Source organism: Microtus pennsylvanicus, chromosome 11, assembly GCF_037038515.1.
Source record: "Microtus pennsylvanicus isolate mMicPen1 chromosome 11, mMicPen1.hap1, whole genome shotgun sequence".
Taxonomy (NCBI): Eukaryota; Metazoa; Chordata; class Mammalia; order Rodentia; family Cricetidae; genus Microtus; species Microtus pennsylvanicus.
In genome coordinates this window covers 17,085,163-17,107,251 of record NC_134589.1, presented here as the reverse complement: position 1 = coordinate 17,107,251, position 22,089 = coordinate 17,085,163, and the positions used below count along the sequence as shown (strand labels likewise).

The 22,089-nt window shown below is 39.4% G+C and overlaps 1 protein-coding gene across 1 annotated transcript in view; it reads left to right on the top strand.

Moving 5' to 3' along the window:
- Efcab3 (EF-hand calcium binding domain 3) overlaps positions 1 to 22,089 on the top strand; it is a 370,379-nt gene that overhangs the window by 26,177 nt on the left and 322,113 nt on the right. Inside the window, 10 exon segments of the mRNA XM_075941765.1 lie at positions 3,050 to 3,830; positions 3,990 to 4,495; positions 5,885 to 6,022; positions 7,907 to 7,978; positions 11,630 to 11,773; positions 13,067 to 13,141; positions 16,243 to 16,386; positions 18,544 to 18,612; positions 20,669 to 20,812; positions 21,404 to 21,475. Coding sequence (XP_075797880.1) covers positions 3,050 to 3,830; positions 3,990 to 4,495; positions 5,885 to 6,022; positions 7,907 to 7,978; positions 11,630 to 11,773; positions 13,067 to 13,141; positions 16,243 to 16,386; positions 18,544 to 18,612; positions 20,669 to 20,812; positions 21,404 to 21,475 — 2,145 coding nt within the window.

The following is a 22,089-nucleotide window of genomic DNA, read 5'->3' as shown; positions in this document are numbered from 1 at the left end:
TTTCCTATGCTGTAGGCTACCATTTTTTCATGTTGACCGTGAAGAACTTTACAGTACATTTTAAAATGAACTGCATATATATAATACCTTAAACAAGAATAGAAACACACACATACACACATATATAGTATATTATAACAAAATAACCTTTAAAATGTATCAATATACAAAAATTCATAATAATGCGAAATATTTGAGACTAGTAATTGCTTTTTAATCTAAAAGTAGATTCAATAATCTGCCTTTTTATCCCATTATTCCAATATTCCCCTTTTTTATTTTCAGAAAGAGATCCCTGAATCTAATCTCCTTTGTTTGGATTGTTTTCTCTGGCTTTGATCAGTAACAGCTTGAAACTACCCCTCCATATGATGATAAGCATCCATAACCCACTGAACAAACAAAAACCACCTACCCTATCTCTTGAGAATGTTGGTATCGTGTTTTCTATATTGCTTCTTGATGTCTGGAGGTGACGGCTAAAAATCTTTAGGGGTCACTGAGAAAATTTGGATAATGGTCAAGTCCTGGGAGAGCTAGCTGTTGTTCAGTCTATGTGTGATAGGAAAGTGTAGAGCTTATCTGAAGTCCTGGCTGGAGTAGTCTGTGAGGCTGAATCATTTTAGTTAGCAGCTTTGAAGTTGTTCTGGAAACAGAATTTTGAGGAAACTGCAACAGAGGCATTCTGAGAGGATGAATCACCTGGGCTACTTGTCTTCATTGGTGTCTGGTCCCTTTTTTTCTGAAAATACACAAACTTTTAAAGGTAATATACATATCTGTATTAATACAAGTATAGATGTGCGGTGTGCACAAATCAGTTAAAGATGTTTTTTGTTCGTTATTTGAGCAGGTAAAAGGTATCTATCAACTTTATAAGTCTGTTTGGACTGTATAACCAAACTATCATGAGTACTCTGTAGCCAACAAGCTCTACCATGTCTCTTCTAGTCTCAGAGTTGTTTCCATGTAGAGGGACAAGCTTATACGTCATCTGTCTTGTAGTTTTTCTTGGTTTCTTCCTTCATGTCTTCAGCCAAGATTTTCAAGAGGTCTACCTCAATCAAATCTGGCCTTTATTAATTTAGAAAGAATCCATAGCTTTTTGTTTGCTATGGAAAGGTATAATCTCTTCCTCAATGCAACACATTTCTTGACTTCCACTCTGAAGTTAAGACATCTTTAAAATATGTAGGCTGGTTTAATTTAGCATTTTTTTCTGCCTTCCAGTGTCTCTCAGTTTTTCCTTTGCTCATCAACATCAAAAAATTCAAAGTCAACTAAGCACTATACAGGATCCCTATGTATTTATTTTTCATCCTTACATGGTTTTTTCTTTTTATATATTACTATACTATTTCTTTAAAGACTTTATTATTTTAAAACTATTTTTTATGACTATACCCATTTTGTTTTCTTTCTCCAGTATCTAAATATATTTTTAGGCATACTGTTCCTATTCAGAGGTTTTCTCAGCCTGGACTTTTTTTCTTTTGCATGTCTACAGCACTTCTCTGACCATTGAGCCAAACCTTATATGATTAGGTGACAGTCAGGTTACTGCCATGTGGATCTTCTTAGCACATGGTGTTGGTGGCTGGCTCTGTTACCTTCATGTAGATGAGAGCTAAGCCTCATGCCTGTGGGCCCTGGCCTGGAGTTGTATTTATCTGCTGCAGCTCTGGGAAGTTTTTGGGTTCATGCTACCGCAGGCATTTCTGTTTAGTCTTTTTTTCTTCCTAGTAGTGCACCATTTACATGCTCAGCTGCATAGAAAGGCCTCTGATAGGAGTCATGCCTCTGTACACCATAAGCACTGGAACAACATGATAGACTATGGTTACTAGGAAGCTGTGTCTGGCTCCATGTTCAGAACTTTCTTTTTTCAACTTTCTCAGGCCCTATGTGAATTTATGTGCCCATGTTGGGCACCAAATATAGCAAGTCTTTTTTGTTAGACTTTCCTTGGGACCGCCAGCTCCTCAATAATGACATAGAAACTTTTTGTTTTTTGTCGAGACAGGGTTTCTCTGTAGCTTTGGACCCTGTCCTGGAACTAGCTCTTGTAGACCAGGCTGGCCTCGAACTCACATAGATCCACCTGCCTCTGCCTCCAGAGTGCTGGGATTAAAGGTGTGCACCACCAGCACCTGGCTGACGTAGAAACTTTTTAATAATTATGAAAGCTTGGCCTTTAGTTTAGGCTTTTTCTCAACTAGCTCTTATAACTCAAATTAACCTGTTTCTGTTAATCTATGTTCTGCCGTGTGGTTCTATGCCTCTCCTCCATTTTGTATGTCTGACTTCCTCAGCATCTCCCTGGCATTTCTTGTGCACCTAGATTCTAACCCTAAATTCCTCTCTCTCCCCTGAAGTTCCGCCTATTCTCTCCTGCCTTACTACTGACCATTCAGCTCTTTACTAAACCAATCTCAGTGACACATCTTCACACACTGTACAAATATACCACAAGTAGAGTTGTGTAAATACTTTACAGTGTGTTTTCATACCCAAAGTCTCCTTCAGCACCATCACATGGATTTTTATAAATGAAATTGTAACTTCAGATGTTTCAGTTTCTAGATTTGTGTCTTTTGTATCAGATTATTTCTGCCTGCAGCCAATGAGAGTATTCATGAGAATAATTACTTAGATCTTAGCTTTATTAACAAATGCTCCCCTTCTGCAACTTACTGTAGTTCTGCACACTTACAATGAGGGTATTTTTAATTGTATTGCCTTACTAGCCTGTTATCTTTCTAAATTTGGAGGTTGAGAACAATGCATCCCAGCAGAGTATTTTATTTAATTTTAAATAGATTTGAGTGAAAGTCTTTAAATATAATAATCTGTAAGATTGTACTGGTTAATAGTTTGATCATTTATTCACTGGCCATTCCAGCTTCCTTAAACTTTGTTTTGTATATTTAAGCAATCCATAATTTCTAGATTGGCCTTTATGAGAACTTAGTTGTTTTGTTTGAATTTTTGAACGAATCATACGAATAAATGAAATCAATAAATAGAATAATGTATTTCTCTTACTTAGCAATTATGGATGAAGCCACTTCAATTAAAAGATTATCAAGTATACCAGGACACCATCAACAACCCAGGAAGAAAGGGAGTTCAATTTCCAGACTGTCTGAACCTATCACATCAAAAAATGAACCTCCCCTTCAACCTCGCAGTAAAACCATGGAGAAACACGACGAGCCCGAAGTTAAACAATCAAAAACTTCCTTACAAATAAGAAGACTCTCAAGTCGGGTTGACAGTAATCAAGTGGGATTTCAGGAACCATACCCAAAGATTCAAGATTCAAAGTCTAAACCATCTATCCCAAGGAGTACTACAAGCCTTGAAAAGTTAAATACTCAAGATTCAAAGTCTAAACCATCTATCCCAAGGAGTACTACAAGCCTTGAAAAGTTAAATACTCAAGATTCAAAGTCTAAACCATCTATCCCAAGGAGTACTACAAGCCTTGAAAAGTTAAATACTCAAGATTCAAAGTCTATACCATCTATCCCAAGGAGTACTACAAGCCTTGAAAAGTTAAATACTCAAGATTCAAAGTCTAAACCATCTATCCCAAGGAGTACTACAAGCCTTGAAAAGTTAAATACTCAAGATTCAAAGTCTAAACCATCTATCCCAAGGAGTACTACAAGCCTTGAAAAGTTAAATACGGAAGATTCAAAGTCTAAACCATCTATCCCAAGGAGTACTACAAGCCTTGAAAAGTTAAATACTCAAGATTCAAAGTCTAAACCATCTATCCCAATGAGTACTACAAGCCTTGAAAAGTTAAATACTCAAGATTCAAAGTCTAAATCATCTATCCCAAGGAGTACTATAAGCCTTGAAAAGTTAAATACTCAAGGTTCAAAGTCTAAACCATCTATCCCAAGGAGTACTACAAGCCTTGAAAAGTTAAATACTCAAGGTTCAAAGTCTAAACCATCTATCCCAAGGAGTACTACAAGCCTTGAAAAGTTAAATACTCAAGATTCAAAGTCTAAACCATCTATCCCAAGGAGTACTACAAGCCTTGAAAAGTTAAATACTCAAGATTCAAAGTCTAAACCATCTATCCCAAGGAGTACTACAAGCCTTGAAAAGTTAAAGATTCAAGATTCAAAGTCTAAACCATCTATCCCAAGGAGTACTACAAGCCTTGAAAAGTTAAAGATTCAAGATTCAAAGTCTAAACCATCTATCCCAAGGAGTACTACAAGCCTTGAAAAGTTAAAGATTCAAGATTCAAAGTCTAAACCATCTATCCCAAGGAGTACTACAAGCCTTGAAAAGTTAAATACGGAAGATTCAAAGTCTAAACCATCTATCCCTAGGAGTAGTACAAGCCTCGAAAAGTTACCAGATAAAAGCGATATTTCTACCATCTCAAAACTTGAGAGGCTAGCTGTGAAAGAGCAGCCCAGCACCCTAAAACCAGTTGCATCTACGGAAAAAGCTACAGTTAGGGCCTTAGGTCAGTGTCCCATGTCCTAGTTAGGACGTAGGTTCTGGAGTGCTTCAGTCTTTGCAGACATGGGCTGCGTGGGCCAATCACTGAACACTTACACTTTTCCCCTGAATATAGTTAACCTTTTAGTTGTTAGCTTCTGTCACCACCGCTACTGATACACAGACCAGTGGATAGGATTCTGTGATTTTGGTGATAATTCCTGGGAAAGGGTGGAGATAGGTGAATCTTTGGAGCTTGCTGGCTAGCCAGCTTAGCCTAAACTGAGATCTCCATGCAAGTGAAAAACCCTGTCTCAAGAAACTTGGCAGATGTCACTTGAAAAATATCTCCCAAGGCTGACCTTTGACCTCCACCTTCACACGCACACATGTCCATATCCAGTCCCACAACCTGCACACTTGCATACACACACACACGGGGGGAGGGTGGAGAGAGGGGAGAAAGAGAGAATAGAAGGTGTATTTTTCTTTGGTAATTTTTTTGGTAATTTATTTGAATATGTAGGAAATCTGTGAAATTTTAGAGTCCCACAGTTCAAATATGTGAAGATATTCCCAGTATGTCAGGTATTAGTTCGTGTGGATGGAAAATATTAGAAATAGAATAATGAATACTGTACTTCTTAGGTATCTAAGGCTGTGTGGCCCTCATAAAAGATAATTAATGATTTCTGTCTTTTTGTTCTACTCCCATCATGGAAGTACTTTGGCTGGAACTCAGTTATGTGCTTCTTAGAGTCTGCTAAAGTTACTCTATCATGCCTGCTCTCTTTAAAGAAACTTTACAAAAACACATGATCATTTAGTGCAGTACTTAAAATAAGGGATTACTGAAAAAGAAATGATTCCTACACTAACATGTAGCTCAAATAACTCAGTTGAGGAAAGAATATGACCCATGAAGGAAGATGACGGGTATTCAATCTGGTTCCTCTTCTACTAGGCTGCTGTTACTGGGTGTTAGGTAAGGAAGTCCTGGGTTTACAGAGTGACAGAGTTTAAACAGTTAGTCCACAGGTAGAAGAGGCCTTCAAAGCAATGACATCTACCCACCTGGGCATTACTAAATCAAATGATGTCACTCACCACTTCCATATCATGTTGTGTATGTAAGGAAGAATGAGATCATTCTTCGGCGTAAATAACTTCCCTAAAAATAGAGTAACAGGGACTCTATTTTGTGTGACTGCCTCCATTACTTTAGGTACCAGCATGATGGTTCGTATCTGTAACCCCATGAGTTCAAGGCCAGGTTCGCTATGCAGAGGGTGAGAATCTAGTTTAAGATGCATAGTGACATACTGTTTCAGAACATATTAAAAGACAACAAAGGGATTTTGGGAGCCACTATTGCTTTAGCTACATATAACCATCTTACATTTTGTGTATTTAGAAACCGCCCATGGGGCTATCAGTAAGCTCCAGAAACGTTACATTTCTCCAGACGAGCTTCAGTCCATTTTACCTGTGATAGGGATTACCTTATCAGATAAAGTCTTCCAGAAGATTGTGCCAGAAATCATTAATAACGGTGAGAACTTGCTAACTTTAAACTTTTGAGAAAGGTAATACTTTTGTGGGGTTAAAATGGTGGGGGGTATTCCTCTTACTGAGGAATGGAACAGAATGAGCCGTTCTAAAGAGTAAGAAAGAACAGATACAGGACTGAGGGAATGGCTCTGTGGATAAAGCTCTTGCTGCTCAACTCTGAGGATCAGAGAATCTCTCTAGCCCATCAAAGCTGATCAGGCATGGTAGTGTGTGGTCTGTCTCTCTCTCACACACCCACACACACATCGTGCCACTGCCTCCGCCACCTTCACCACCACTGTCGCCATAGCCACCACCACCACCACCACCACCACCACCACCACCACCACCACCACCACCACCACCATCACCACCACCACCACCACCACCATCACCACCACCACCACCACCACCATCACCACCACCACCACCACCACCACTACCACCACCACCACCATCACCACCACCATCACCACCACCATCACCACCACCACCATCTCCACCACCACCACCTCCATCACCACCACCTCCATCACCACCACCACCATCACCACCACCACCTCCACCACCACCACCTCCAGCACCACCACCTCCATCACCACCACCACCATCACCACCGTCACCACCACCACCACCGTCACCACCACCACTACCACCACACCATATATATACACATTCCACACAGACAGGAAAAAACAAAGAAGTATAAAAGTGGAAAAAGGTAAAATTAAAAAAAAAAACAACCTTGTGAGTCCAAGTTACTGGATTGCTTTGGAAAACTGGCATTGCTTTGGCAAGGCTCCACATTGCTGTCTGTGCTGTCTTCTAGCTGTAGAGACCAGGGAGTAAAACAGGGCCTATAAAAATTTCCAATCAAGCCGGGTGGTGGTGGCGCACGCCTTTAATCCCAGCACTCGGGAGGCAGAGGCAGGTGGATCTCTGTGAGTTCGAGACCAGCCTGGTCTACAAGAGCTAGTTCCAGGACAGGCTCCAAAACCACAGAGAAACCCTGTCTCGAAAAACCAAAACCAAAAAAAAAAAAAAATTTCCAACCAAGTAGCTTGGATTTAAGAAGTAACTGACGGTTCTATTCATAGGAGGGATTTGGAGCTAGTAATTAAGGTAGCAGTTGAACCCTTAAGTTTGAGAGGGCTTTTGTATCAGAGAGTTTTTTTCTTTTTTAAATTAATTTAATTTATTTATTTTACATCGGACCACAGTTTCCCTTCCCTCCTCTCCTCCCATTTTTTTTCCTCCTACCTCCCCTCTGCTTCCCCCCTCCTTCCACTCCTCCTATGTTTCTGTTTAGAAAGGGGCAAGGGGCAGGCCTCCCATGGTTATCAACAAAGCATAGCATATCAAGTTGCAGTAAGACTAAGCACCTCCCGTGGTATGAAGGTTGGACAAGGCAACCCAGTATGAGGAATAGGTTCCCCAAAGCCAGCCAAAGCATTAGGGACAGCACCTGCTCCCATTGTTAGAAGTCCCACAAGCAGACCAAGATGCATAACTCTCCCCAAAATGCAGAGTGCCTAAGTCAGTCCCATGTGGGCTCCCTGGTTGTTGGTTCAGACTCTGTGAGCGCCTACGAGCCCATGTTAGTTGTTTCTTTGGATTTTTGTGATGATCCCTCTGGCTTGGACAATTTTTTCTCTCTTCAGCAGGATTCTCCAAGCTAAGCCTAATCTCATAAATTAAAAAAAGAGAAACAAAGATATGAACTGACCGAAATCAGTAAGACTCATTTTAGGAGAGTGTATGAGGGCAAAATAGGGTGGTGAAATTAAGGATCAAGTAAGTTTTTTCTCTTAATATAATGAAAATGAAAACATACTTTTAATGTAAAATCTATCGGAATGTGTAATTTAAATTCTTTATCTTACAGAAAGTGGGTTGGTGAATTTAGATGACTTTATCGTGGCAGTCTCCAAGGAGCACAATTTTTCTGAATATGATGGTAGGTAGAAAATTTGATTCAGAATGACTTGGAGGCAGAGCAATTAGGTGGAAAAGAAGGTTCAATAGAGCACTGTGAACTCGCTTCTGTGTGGCATGGTGGAGCATACCTCTCTAATCCCCACACTTGGAAAGCTGAAACAAAGAATGGGGAATTCAAGGCTGAGCTACATAGCTTGTCTCCAACACAAACAAAACAGAGCTTAAAATGAAACAAAACTAAGCCAAAACAAGAAGAGCTGAACTTTTGCTTTGAGATGAACACTCACTGCCACATTCACTACTGCTGTGGCTCTTAGGCAAGTCAACAGCCAGCTTGTAGAACTCCGTGTCTACTCGGTAACTTGATGTCTCATAGGCTTGTCGTGCTACCTAGAGGTCAGCAATACAAGCGATAGCAAGGGTAGCAAACAGGTGATTGGCCTCATTGGTTAAGAATTAATTTTCAATTATTCATAAAGAACCTGTTTGAATGAAATATTAATATACTTTACTTTTGTTCAAGGACATTTTATGAGGCAGTTATTAGGTTATAATTTATACATATAATATTGAGCCACTCACTTATTTTTAAGTAAGTTTATAAAGTTATGCAATGGTCACCATGATCCATTGTTGTTTTCATTTTTTTGTTGTTTTTTGCTTGGAATTATTTTGTTTATACAAATAGCTTTTAAAACAAGATTAAAATATGAAATAAAATACTTTATCTGAATGTTACATTTGAGAAAACCTATTTATTTTTCCAGATCTTACTTTTTCTTCAAATGATTTATGATACCTCTCTTACTTAAAAATCTAAATTTTTATTAGCTCTTTGAGGGTTTCATACAATGTGTTTGATTATATTTACCATCCACCCCCAAGTCTTCCCAGATCTACTCCATGAACTTTGTGTTCTTCTTCCTCCTCCTCCTTCTCCTCTTTTTTTTCTTTTTTCTTTCTTTCTTTCTTTCTTTCTTTCTTTCTTTCTTTCTTTCTGTCTGTCTGTCTGTCTGTCTGTCTGTCTGTCTGTCTCTCTCTCTTTCTTTTCCCTTTTCCTTCTTTCCTTCCATCCTTCCTTCTTTCTTTTTCTTTTTCTTTTTTTTGGCTTTTCAAGACAGGGTTTCTCTGTCTGGCTCTGGAGCCTGTCCTGGAACTTGCTCTGTAGATCTGGCTGGCCTCGAACTCACAGAAATTCGCCTGCTTCTGCCTCCCAAGCATTGGGATTAAAGGTGTGCACCACCACCGCTTTCCCCTCTCGCCCCCTTTTTTTCCTGTTCTGACTAAAATATGAGCAAAAGGCAGTGAAACACATGTCCAAAAACAAAAACGATATGATCTATGTTTTGGAACAGCAGTAATATATTTCCACTACTAAATTCTGTGTAAATAAAGAAGCATTTTTTTTTTTGTGAATTTTTTCGAGACAGGATTTCTCCGTAGCTTTTGGTTCCTGTCCTGGAACTAGCTCTTGTAGACCAGGCTGACCTCGAACTCACAGAGATCTGCCTGCCTCTGCCTCCCAAGTGCTAGGATTAAAGGCGTGCGCCACCACCGCCCGGCCAGAAGCATTTTTTTTAAAGAAAGAAAAAAACCTTTAAGACGAATTTATGTTGGCCAAATATTTTTGGATGTGTGGCACTCCACTGGAGCATGGCCTTCTCACTAGGAACTATACTCTTAGAGAAAACTGTGTCTCCATCCCCTAGCAGATAACGTTTTGTCAATAGCTCCATGGCTAGGGCTGGGATTGTGTGCCCAGCTTCTATCTCCATGCTGGGGATTTGGCCTGGCTTGCGCTCATGCAGTCTTTATACATGCTGCTGCAACTGCTGTGAGTTCATAGTGCAGCTGCCCAGTTGTGTCCAGAAGACACCGTTTCTTGTAGTCGTCCATTGCCTCTGGTTCTTAGATTCTTTCTGTTCCTTCTCCCACAATGATCCCTGAGCCTGGGGAGGAGGGCATGTGCTATATACATTTAGGGCTGAGCCTTCTGTAGTCTCTTATTCTCCACACCTTGGCCAGTTGTTCTCTATGTTGATTGCCACCTGCTCTAGCAACCTCTTTAAAAACTGTGCATATATCTGTATGCACACATACCTATGTTTGCTTGATTTTTTATTAATTTATTTTTTCTCAGTTTTATTAGTTCATTGAGCATTTCATACAATGTATTTGGATCACATTTGTCCCTCCTCCTATTCCTCCCAGATTTCCCCTTTCTCTTCCCTGCATACCCAAGGTTATGCTCACTTTTAAAAATACTCACCAAATGTAGCTGACACTGCCATATACTCTTGGGTGTGTGGCCTTGTACTGGAACATGCTCAGCCAACTCAAAGAAAATTGAGTCTCCCCTTTCCAGCTTCTATCAATAGGCAGTAGTCCCTTAGCTAGGAGAAGTGCAGAGAATAAGAGACTGTGGAATGCTCAGCCCTAAATGGGGCAACTTTATCATATCCCCTCTTCCCAAGGCTCAAGGATAGGGGACAGAAAGAATACAAGAGCCAGACGTGGTTTATGACCACAAAGAATCAGTGTTTTCTGGACACACAGAGCAGTAGCATGTATGAACGAACAGCAGTTGAGACAGCTTACAGAAGACCTGTCGCAAGCTCAAGCTAGACAGAATCCCAGCATAGAGGGGGTCGGCATGGAAACCTGTATATTTTGGAAGAATTTATCTTAAGAATGATTTCATGGCCAGACATAATGGCACACACCTTTAATCACAGCACTTGGGAGGCAGAGGCAGGTGGACCTCTGTGAGTTTAAGGCCGGCCTGGTCTACAGAGCGAGTTCCAGGACAGTCAGGGCTCCATAGTAAGACTGTCCCTCAACTCCCCCCCCCAAGGGAAAAAAGGAATGCTTTCCTTATAGCACAAGTCTAACAATTTAAATTTAGTGAAGGACTGTCCAAATGAATAAAGTATAGATTTTAAGCCATTATAAAAGAGATGTAGGACAATTATTTTTAAGTAATTATATTTATATTTAAAGAAGATTAAACTAAATGAATTTACCATGGACCAAACTACATGTTCCCACAAAATACTATCTCAATTATCAATAAGGATGGAAGGTTTTCTACGTATGCTTTTGCTAATATGAAATAAACCACCAAGGAATTTTAACTTTTTGAATTAAATAGACCATTCTCATAAGATTTTTCTTTCTATACACTTTCAGTGGTGATACTGTCAGTATGATGAAGTTGGCATTTCTTAGGTAGGAATCACATAGCAAAGTAGAATATTGTTGACTCATCCTGTTATTTACTGATTTTTAGCACTGAAAATTGGTGTCTGGAGGTACAGCTCAGAGGAGTGTTTCCCTAGCATGCACGTGAGCCTGGGGTTGATCCCCAACATTACAGAAACCATGCATGGTGATTGAGTATCAGAAGCTCAAGATTATCCTGAGCTACAAAGGGAGTTTGATGCCAGCCTGGGCTAATGAGACCCAGTCCTCAAACAGGAACAAAACCTGAACAAACAAACAAACACACAAACACCCCTTAAACCATTCTGATTATGCAGTTACTATGCAATAATGTCTAAAGTGATTTGTATTTTTATTTAATGATAGATCTGACATTCATCTTCATACTTGTGAGGTTTTTTTTTGTTTTAAGTTTACTTAATTCTAACATGAACAAATTTATTTTCAGCATTGAATGATGCCATTGAAGGCATTAGTAAAATTCAGAATGAAAATGTTGCTTATGAGGATGTAGACACCTGTCTTCAAAATTTTGGAATTTTTCTTCCTAAGGCAGAACTAAAGAAGATCAAAGAATTAACCGAAGCTGATGGTAAATGATAAATTTTCAAGGAAACTGTTCTCAGAATAATGACTTTATTGTTTTTGTTAGAAAAAGCGTCAGTAAAGGACAGTTCAGAAGCACAGCTGAATGCTCGAAGTTCGTCATCTAGAAATAGCCAGTGTTAGTAGTCTTTGCAGATACTCTTCCCAGGTAAAACTCCAAAGAAAAAGGAAGCCAAGTTTTGATCTTGCTGCCTGACAAGGTGAAGGTCAGGACACAAGGCACTGAAAGGGGCCAAGGTGCCGCCCTCAAGCCAGAGCTGTCCACTCACAGTAAGAGCTTACCAGTTTGGGGTGCCAGTGCCCGTGCAACCGAGTAAGAATTTTTCTTAAGGGAGAGAGAGGTGGGCTAGTCAAACAGGTGGGGTTCCACGTGGGCGAATAGTTGAGTTAATAACTATTGATTTCTAAGCATGGTGTATGAGAATTCATTATAATGTTTTGAGTTGCATAGATTTACAACCTTCTACTTAAAAAGAAATAGAAAATATAATCTGTATAGAACTTGTATAGAGAAAATATGACTTCATTTGGATATAAGGGATTATCTGAATGGGAACATGTCCTACGTTGATAGGTTTAGAGACTGAAACCAGTCAGTTCTTCCATCCAATGCTATTTAGCTTTTGGGAGGAGTTGAGTTCTGGGAATGCTGAGGGTGCTATGACCATAGATTAAGACTGTCATTTCTCTAATTTGTTTGTCAAAAGAAATTCTTATCAAAATTCAGGCTTTTATGAGCCAATTCTAGTGTTTGTGTGAATGAACAATGTCCCAGAATAGTTAAAACACCCCTAGCCCATGTGTGCAGAGGTATACATGAATATTTTTATAAGATACTAAACTAATTAGTCATCTGACAGATCACTAGGCAATGACTGCGTCACTTTGTGTTGCTGAGTGTGGCTGTAATCTTTTCATTACTTGCTTTTCTTAGAAAGTTATTGCAATGGTGATAGTGTCTGTGAGAGGGGTACAGGCAAAGAGAAAGTCATAGACGATGAGATAAGGAACTTCCAGACATTCACGAGCACACATGGACAAAGTGAAAGGTCAGGTGACATGCACTAAGAGTGACAATACTGTGCACTGTTTGGAACAACTGTCTAGGAAGTGTTTGATTTTTGCTTCTAAATTGAATTGCCTTTTTTCTTTCAAAGCATATATTTTAGTGATTAGTATTTTATAATGGATGTAGTTGTATCTTTTTTATAATTTTCAGCATTTGTCATAGTAATTTAATTCTTGTAGATATTAAAGAAAATATTTCTCTTCCCTTTAGAAACAAAACCAGTGAATTTTAAAGAGTTTATTGATACCATAATGAGCAAGAGCGAATACTTCTCTCAAAAATTATGTACGTATGAATGTTATTATTTATGTCGTATGAAAAAATCAGAATTTTTTTCTAGTCTAATTCTTAGTTAGAGTTTAAGCTTTTTATTTAAATTCCTAAAAAAGTAGCAAAACGCTGGGCGTGGTGACATACATCTTTAATTCCAACATTCGGGAGGGAGATACAAGGGGATCTCTATAAGTTCAAGACATCTACTCTACATAGTGAGTATCAGGACAGTCAGGGCTACATAATGAGACCCTGTGTTGTAGTTTGAATGTAAATGGCCCCCATAATCATACAGGGAATGGCACTATTAGGAGGTGTGGCTTTGTTAGAGTAGGTATGGCCTCATTGGAGGAAGTGTGTCACTGTGGATACGAGCTTTGAGTTTTCCTATGCTCAGGATACTGCCCAGTCTTAGTCGACTTCCTGTGGCTTGCATATCAAGATGCAGCCAGCATCACATCTGCCTGCATGCCACCATGCTCCCCACTATGAAGATAATGGACTGAACCTCTGAAACTTTAAGTGAGCCATCTCAATTAAATATTTTCATCTATAAGAGTTGCTGTGGTCACGGTGTCTTTTCACAGCAATGAAAATTCTAAGACACCCTGTATCAAACAAACAAACCAAAGAAAAGGTGCATTTAGTCCTAATTTTCAGCTAGAAAGACCTTGTAAACATTTTAGTTTTAACTATAGACTTATAGTACTTATAAATAATTATAAATACTTATAGTAATTACAGATATTGTATTATGGTTACTCATATATAATATTTATCATGCACTAATACTGAATAATTTTCATTACCCCATGGATTCCCATATTAATGCTATAATGTTTTTTTTTAGAAGAGAAACCCAAGATACAGAGTTCTCCTTATTTTAGGCCTGCTTAGCGCCACACATCTGGTCCACATTAGCGTTATGATAGAGCTCAGATAAAGCTGTGTGTTTTCAAAATCCACATTATACCATCCCATGGTGCTCTCCCCTCAAACTTTGTATCTACTAGTATAGACCTACAGGTAAGAGTCATTCTTAATCGGCTTTTCCACTTTGGCCTCAGTGCCACACTGCCCCCTTCGTCTCATCCATCACAGTGTTTTGCTTGTTTGAGATGAGGTGTATGATGTTTTCCAGGCTGGTCTTAAACTCCCCATCCTGGGTTCAGGTGATTCTAAAGCCTTAGCTCTCTGGGTGCTGGTGGCACACCGACATGTGCCAAGGTAGTTGGCCATTCTCAGATTCTTTAATTGGTGCTTTAAAATTTGGTATGAAAATATGTTTCCTGGCTGCAGTGAAAAAGAAGCCTGCTGCTCTGGTCTACAGGCTTTCTAATTGTTTGTTGGGCTATTTATGTTTTTATTTGGTGGTAGGATTAGGCCCAAGTATTGACATGCTAAACTACATCTCTAGCCTCAGTTCCTTCTATAAAAAGATGCATTGTTCTACACTAACTTCCTATGAAAACTTAAAGTGCATTTTGCGAAATCAGTTTTCATCTTCGTCTTGTTAACCTTTTAATTCTAGTACCCAAGACAGTGTTGGCTCTTAGTCTCTACCCACTACCAGTTTATCAGCATTTACTTCTTGATCTTGTTTAATGGCTGCTGCTTTGGTGGTTGATTTTTAAATATCAGCGTGACCCCAGACTCCATTCTGGATCCCATCTTTGAAGGTTGTTTCAGAGTGGAGCTCTTACTGCTTCAACTGTCCCTCTATTTTTTGACTCCCAGTTCATCTCCAACTCTTCCCCAGCAGCTTCTTTTTCCTGTGGGAAACTCTGCACACGCTACTATTTACTTAGCTTCTCAGGACTGAGTGGTCCTAGTCTTCAGCCTCCATTTAATTCTTCATTGAACACATCTCCATTCTCCAATTACATCCTGATTTGTCATCTTCTCATATCTCCATTACTGTCTCCCATTACTGTCACAGCCATCACAGCCAGCATCTTCGTCGCTGAAGCACTACAAACTTTCCTGCCTGATCTTCCAGAGACCCGGTTCTTTCTGTTGCAGTAGGGTGGTCTTTCTGTGATCGGGAAGAATATAATTTCACCCTCCAGTTTAAAATTACACTAATAACAAAACTTTCAATATAGGAAGAAGGAGACAGGGGAGAATTTTGGGAAATACAGGAAGTAAAAATATTTGATTTGTTGTTTTTAAAAATTGAGAACATGAGCTGTGTGGTGGTGGCACACACCTTTAATCGAAGTACTCAGGAGGCAGAGGCAGGCGGATCTCTGTGAGTTTGAGGTCAGTCTATTCTACAGAATGAGTTCCAGTACTCAGGCCTGTACAGAGAAGCCACGTCTCAAAAAACACCCCTCCCCCAAAGGGAACAAGGGGCCAGAAAGGTGACTCAGCTGTCAAGAATTCTTGCAGGACTTTGGACTTTCCACAGGGCAAGGAACCCTGACTGCTCTTCAGACTGGAGGGGGGGGGGAGAGGAGTAGGAGTAGGAGGAGAGGAGTGGGAGGAGGGGGAGGGAAATGGGATTCTGGGAGGAGGCGGAAATTTTTTTTTTCAATAAAAAAAAAAAGAATTCTTGCTTCTCTTGCACAGGACTTGGTTGGGTTCCCAGTACCCACAATGAGCAGCTCACAAGCACCCTTATCTCCAACTCCAGGGGATCTGACATGTTCTTCTGCCTTCTGTGGGCACCTTCATGCAAACTTGTACCGCTACACATATACACACAATGAAAAGTAAAGTCTCAACATTTTTTTTTTAAATGTTTGGGAACTCAGACTTTTAAAAATCTAAACCTCAAGGAAAAGTGTTATTTTTGTGTTGTTGATGATTGTACTCAGGCCCTTGAGTATGCAGGGAAGCTGCACCATTGATCTACACTCCCAGTTAGGAAATTACTTTTTGTGATTACCCAGGAGTGAGGGAATATGTTCTTAAAAAAGTTCAGAACTTCTAAGACATATTATTAAATATTTTATTGTGTTTGATACTTGAAAATTGGCTGTTCATTTATGTTATATTTAATGTTTATCTAACCCCCAAATCCCTATTGTCAATTATTCCAAATAATAGTTTGTTATGTTAATATCTTGGATAAATATATTATGAAACTTGTATTTTTGTCCATGGCTTAGTGTTGGCAGATGCTATTGAGAGACTCCACGATCTCAGCAAGGACCAGATGGATAGTCCTCACTTGTGGGACATGCTGTCTAGTTTGAATAGTCATCTAAAAGAGGATGAATTCTTAGATGCTGTGAAATTAGCAACAGTTGATGGTGGGTATTCCAAATATTAAATTAAGAAGTATTCAAGGATTAATGTTGCTGTTTTTAATGATAAACAATCAAACAGATATGAAGTGAGCTCTAACTGTGAGAGCAGCTTGTGTTTCTTTCATGCTTAGAGAATGTTTCATACATCTAAGAGCTACCTGTTATTTTCCTTGGGAGAAATATTTATTCAAGACTTTTGCCCATTTAAAAAATAGAGTTATATATTTTCTTGTTGTTAAGCATTTTGAGTTCATTATATATTTTAGATTAGTAGACCTTTTATCCAATGTATGATTTGAGAATATTTTCTCTCAATTCATGGGTGAATGGTTGCTAGTTTCCTGCCCACAGTGTGTGTGTGTGTGTGTTTCTGTCTGTCTGTCTCTTGCTCAGTCTGGCTATTGTTGTTCTGACAACCATTTTTATTTTGATGCAGTCCTGTTTGTCTATTTTTTCTTGAGTCAGCTGTGCTTTTCAGGTTCTATCCAAGAATTCTCTGCTAGAGAAGATGGCATGGAGCATTTTCTCTGTTTCCCCCAGCAGTCTTTTAGATTCTTGTGGGGGTCTCTGCGGCCTTCATGGCCAGCAGACAGTTTGCAGGAGGAAAGAAGGCAGTTCAGCTCAGCGTGACTCAGTAGCCAGTGCTGGCTCAAGCTTCTGGAGTTTGCCTCTAAGAGGTATATTTAAGCACAGCACAATTTGGTGAATTATTCTGTTTATCATTAACCAAATACTGCATGCACAACTAAGCTAAATCAAGATCAGATGTGACTCCATCAAAACTCTTTGTAAAGTCCATAAAGATAGGCTCTATATAGATTGATTGAGGAAAAACAAAGTTATGATAAAGGTCTGAGAGAGGGTCCAGGGCTAGAGAGTATCCACACAGATAATGCAGGGGTCACCAGGCCAGAAAGCACGCCAAGTCCAGTCTTTCGGTTGGATAACTGGCTTTGCATTCCTTCCCTTGAAGGAACAACCCTGTGTGCTTAGCATTCCAGGTTTCCCTAGTGCTTGTCTGGGAGCATAAAGACCTCTATGCCTCCTACAGAATCAGATCTCAATGAGGCAGAGTGTCTAACAGCTGAAATAATAATACATAGATTTAGGAACTATAAAAAAGTTCATATATTGGCTGTTTTATATAAAACAACAGTATCTATTTTTATTTTAATCTCATCATGTGTATACCAGTGAGAAGAGACTGGGAGACTGGGGAAATTGAGATCTGTTTGAGTCAGGGTATGTCACGGCTCATGCATATCATCTCAGCATATTTACATAGTTGAAGGAGGAAGACTGAGAAGGCCAGCATGGGCTGCATAGTAAATTCAAGCCAGCATGTACTACCTAGCAAGAACCTGTCTTTAAAAAAAAAGGATAAAGTATCTGTTCAAATTTTGTGGTAATATTTTATTATTACATTAGTCAGGATAGCTGACAGATTTAGAGGCAAAACCTTTGTATTTAGGTAGATTCCAGATATTTCTATAAGAAACAGGAAAATGTAGTACAGTATAGGAATGCAGTTTTATTATATAGTTCCTAGGAATTCAAGTGCTAATTTAAAACATATGCCAGATAAAAGGCAGGATATTGTATTTGTAGCTGTATTTGAAACCTGTAAAGTAGGACTTTGACTGCTCGGGGATGTTCCTTGCCTGGCCCCTGTGCTTTGTTGTAGTTTGTGATCATCAGCTACAGAATCCTAAGTCTCCAGCCTAAGCTTCCTTGGTAGTGGTTAGGAAAGAAAGTTGCTTCTGTCTCCCATTTGTCCCTTGCTAGTGGTCTGGAACGTCCATGCTCTTCCATAAATAGAAGGGTGTCAGCCTTGTCAGACTTTATATTCAAAGAACCTTCAGGTTGTCTATCAAAAGTTTCTTCTTCAGGCAAAGTCTGAACTAAAACTGAGACCTATCTCTTATTTTTATTTAGTACTTTCTCTACATTTTATGACTATGGGTTGTATGGTTTCTCTTAATTGATGGAAATTGAGGACTCAGTTTAAATTCTGCAGTCTTACCTCTTTCCATAAATCAACCTGTTACTAAAAAAATATGATTCTTAAGCATAAACCACATGATTTGCATTTTGTAGATTGGCTCATTGACTCTGACTTTTGTTTAGTGAGGGTAATCTAAAATATTTTTCTCACAAAAGGTGACAAAGTACAACTTGATGAATTTTCAAAAGCAGTGAAGGACATGCGGGACACCCTCAGGCTAAAAGGTAAATTATGGGTGTGGAGTGGGGTGGGGAGATGGCTTTGCAGATACAGTGTTGCCAAATGTGCCTGAGAATCTGAGTTTGGATCCTTAGAACACACAGAAACCCCAGGTAGATACAGTATCTGTCTATAATTCTAACTCTTAGAAGGCAGAGACCTGGGACACTCGGAGTAAATTGGCTGGCTAGATTAACCACATTGATGGACTCCAATTTCAGTGGAGAGATCCTGCCTCAATGAATACAGTGAAGAGTGACTGAAGAAGACTCAGACACTCAACCTTGACATGCATGTGCATATGTACACCTGCATCTCCATATATGTGAACACACATGCAAGCATACCACATACATGCAGAGAGGAGAATGGGAAAAAGAGGAGGGGGAAGCAGGAGGAAGAGGAGAAGGAGAAAAGATACTGGAACTAAGATTGTAGCTTGGTAGAGCCCCTGTCTAGTGTGCAAAGAGATCCTGGGTTCAATCCCCCAGTGATAGTTAAGAAGGAAAGAAAAGAATGAAGGTAAGTAAATTATTTGTGGCCGTTTAAACTGTTTATTTTGATAATTTGCTTTGATTTCTAGCTAACATATTTGCATTGTTCTGATGGAAGGCAGACGATGCTTAGTTTGATGAGAAGTTGGCAGCTTTCAGGAAAAAAGGACTTTTTTTTTTTTTAATATGAAGCAGTCCACTGAAAGATCTATTAAATTCCATCTTCACTTCTTGGACTCTATGGGAAATCTACTTATTTTTAAGATTTATGTTTATTTTGTGTGTGTGTAAGTGTGTTGCCTACTGATATGTTTGTGATCATGTATGTGTCTGGTACCTTTGGCAGTACAAAGAGAGCGTTGGGTCCTTTGGAACTGGAGTTATGGATGGTTGTGGGCCATTAATGTGGGTGCTGGGAACTGAACTCTGGTCCTCTACAAGAGCAGTCAGTGCTCTTAAATGTTGAGCCATCTTTCCAGTTCCTCTCTTAGTGGTTTTTTTTTAAACATTTTCTATGTATAAAATGTTCCTATGGCATTTTAGGCCTCAGGCTTAGAACTATTCTATGGACTGCTTTATTTTATAAGATCTTTCAGAAATCTGTTTCCTTTATTGTAATATATTATTGTTATTTATTATTATCTCATCACTTTTTTGTACTTCAATGGTTTTCTTCTATACTATCTGACCTCTAATTTCACTTTCTTATCTCCAGAATTAAGAAGCTAATAGCATTATGTTTACACAGCTATTAGGATCAAATTTAGTAATCCATGTGCAGTAATAACATGACATTGGGAGCATGTTATGTATTGAATAAAGAGTTACAACTTGATATCTAATTTTGAAACTGGAGGGCAGTGCTTGGAAAGACTGTTGTTCAGGACTGGTGGCATTCTTATAAGGCGGGGAACAAAGTAAACTAAGTCACAAAGTGCTGATGTTAGTTGGGCACCTGAATGTGAGAGATGACCACGGAGACGAGGAAGATGGCATAGCCACCCAGTGTAGATAGGGCTGGGAACTTCTAGGGAGAGTTATGAAGGCCAAGAAAGGGTTAACACAGCAGAACTGAGGCTGCTATCTTTGGAAAAGCCTGTTTGGAAGTTTGGTGGCACATGGGAACTTGGCTTCTAGAATGTTCCCTCCATTACCAACTTACTAGACTTACTTGCTGAGCTTGGAGGCATCAGAGAATAGCGTTTGTAAATTTCTATGCTTTCCTTCAGTATGTACACATAAAAGTTTATTATTATTATGATGTGTGAGTATGATGATGTGTGTGTATGATATATGCATATGGGCACATACATGCCTCAACACGTGTGTGGAGGTCAGAGGACAGCTTTCAGGTGTTGGTTCTCTCCTTCCACAGGGAGTTCTGGGGATTTAACTGGTTTTCGTCAGGCTTATGTAGCAAGTGCCATTACCCACTGAACTGTCTTGAGACCCTACACAGGATTTAATAATTAACCATGAACTACACAGACACAAGTCTTTATTATTCCGTTTTTAAAATGAGAGCTCAGTTCTATGATCAAATGTCTTTTAAAATATGTATTTCTAGAGTTGGAGGAGATAGCCGTAGGTCTTAACTCACTCGAAGGTGAGAAGATATCTCGGGAAAACGTGGAAGATTTTCTAGAGAATCTTGGGATTACATCATTTAAAGATGAAGTGGAAAAAATCCTTCAATCAGATATTGTTTCTGGTGAGCATTTACACTATTCTCAGGGTTTACCAAGGTGTTTGTTTTTATCTTTTTTTTGTAGGAGGACTTGCAAAAATGGTGTGCATGTCTAGAGATGTTCAGTTATGCTTCTGAAAATAATATCTTTGACAAGAAGCTTTTCCTTTAAAAATCTACTCTTTTGCAGTTATAAAAATAAACAAACCTTTTTAACTAAATAAGCCATTAAAATAAACAAGCCTCATTTTTCGGGGGAGCACTCTTGTTAAAGTCCTTTTGCTTGCCTTGTTCCTTCCAGTGAAGGATGGCTTGAGAATTTAAACCGAGTAGAAATACTACTTTGCTGCTTTGGGCCAGCTGAAGTTACAGGTCCTTCTTGGTGCCTGAATTCCATGTCAGGCCAAGTTGGAACTAGTGTGTCTGCAGCCTTGTAGAGCTGTGGTAAGAAATGACAGCTATCAAAGAATCCAAAAGCACTTTGTAAATAAAGTGTTTAAAAAACTGAAACATTTTCAGATGTTTATTTTAATATTTTTAAATAAATTTAAATAAATTTTGAAAATGACTTTGCCCGGGAATCTGTACTTTTCATTTCTCTTCTTTCCACTCTAGAAGACAACACGGTGAGCGTTAAGGACTTTATGGAAGCTCTGAGAGACAACTCGAAATTTTCCAGCTACAATGGTAAGAGTTTTCCCGTCAAACTGTCACAAGGCAGCAATTCGGGATCCTTCGGAGGGCGTGTAGTCAAGCATCACGTTTGATGCCTAGTCTCCACAGTACCCGTTGTGATTGATCCGCTTCAGCTTGTGTGTGTGTAGAGTGGAAATGCACCTGACTGTGGTGGTAGAGCGGGGTCTACTGGTGGCTCGCAGAGTGAGGGCTTCACTCACAGCATCTCCTGGGCTCCTGTTGTTGTCTAAATATTTCCAGCCATGCACCATTTCCCCTTTGATCTGACAGTAGTGTATGGGGTAACTCTAAATCCCACAGAGTTGTGGCTTCACCGCTGCCCTATAGTGCAAATTCTAATTGGTCTAAATAAGAAAAACTTGGAGTCAGATAGCGAGGTGAATGCTGAAAGATCAGAGAGACAAAGGAGGAAGCCACAGTCACCTCTTACCTCTCCACTTCTCACCCAAAAAGGGGCTCTGCCCTGCCTATCACTTCCTCTCTCCGCACAGCCATATCATTTCCTATTTCCTCCTCCTCGGTGCTGGGATTAAAGGTGTGAGCCACCACTGCCTGGCCTCCATGGTTAACTAGTGCTAACTTTGGACTCTGATCTCCAGATAAGG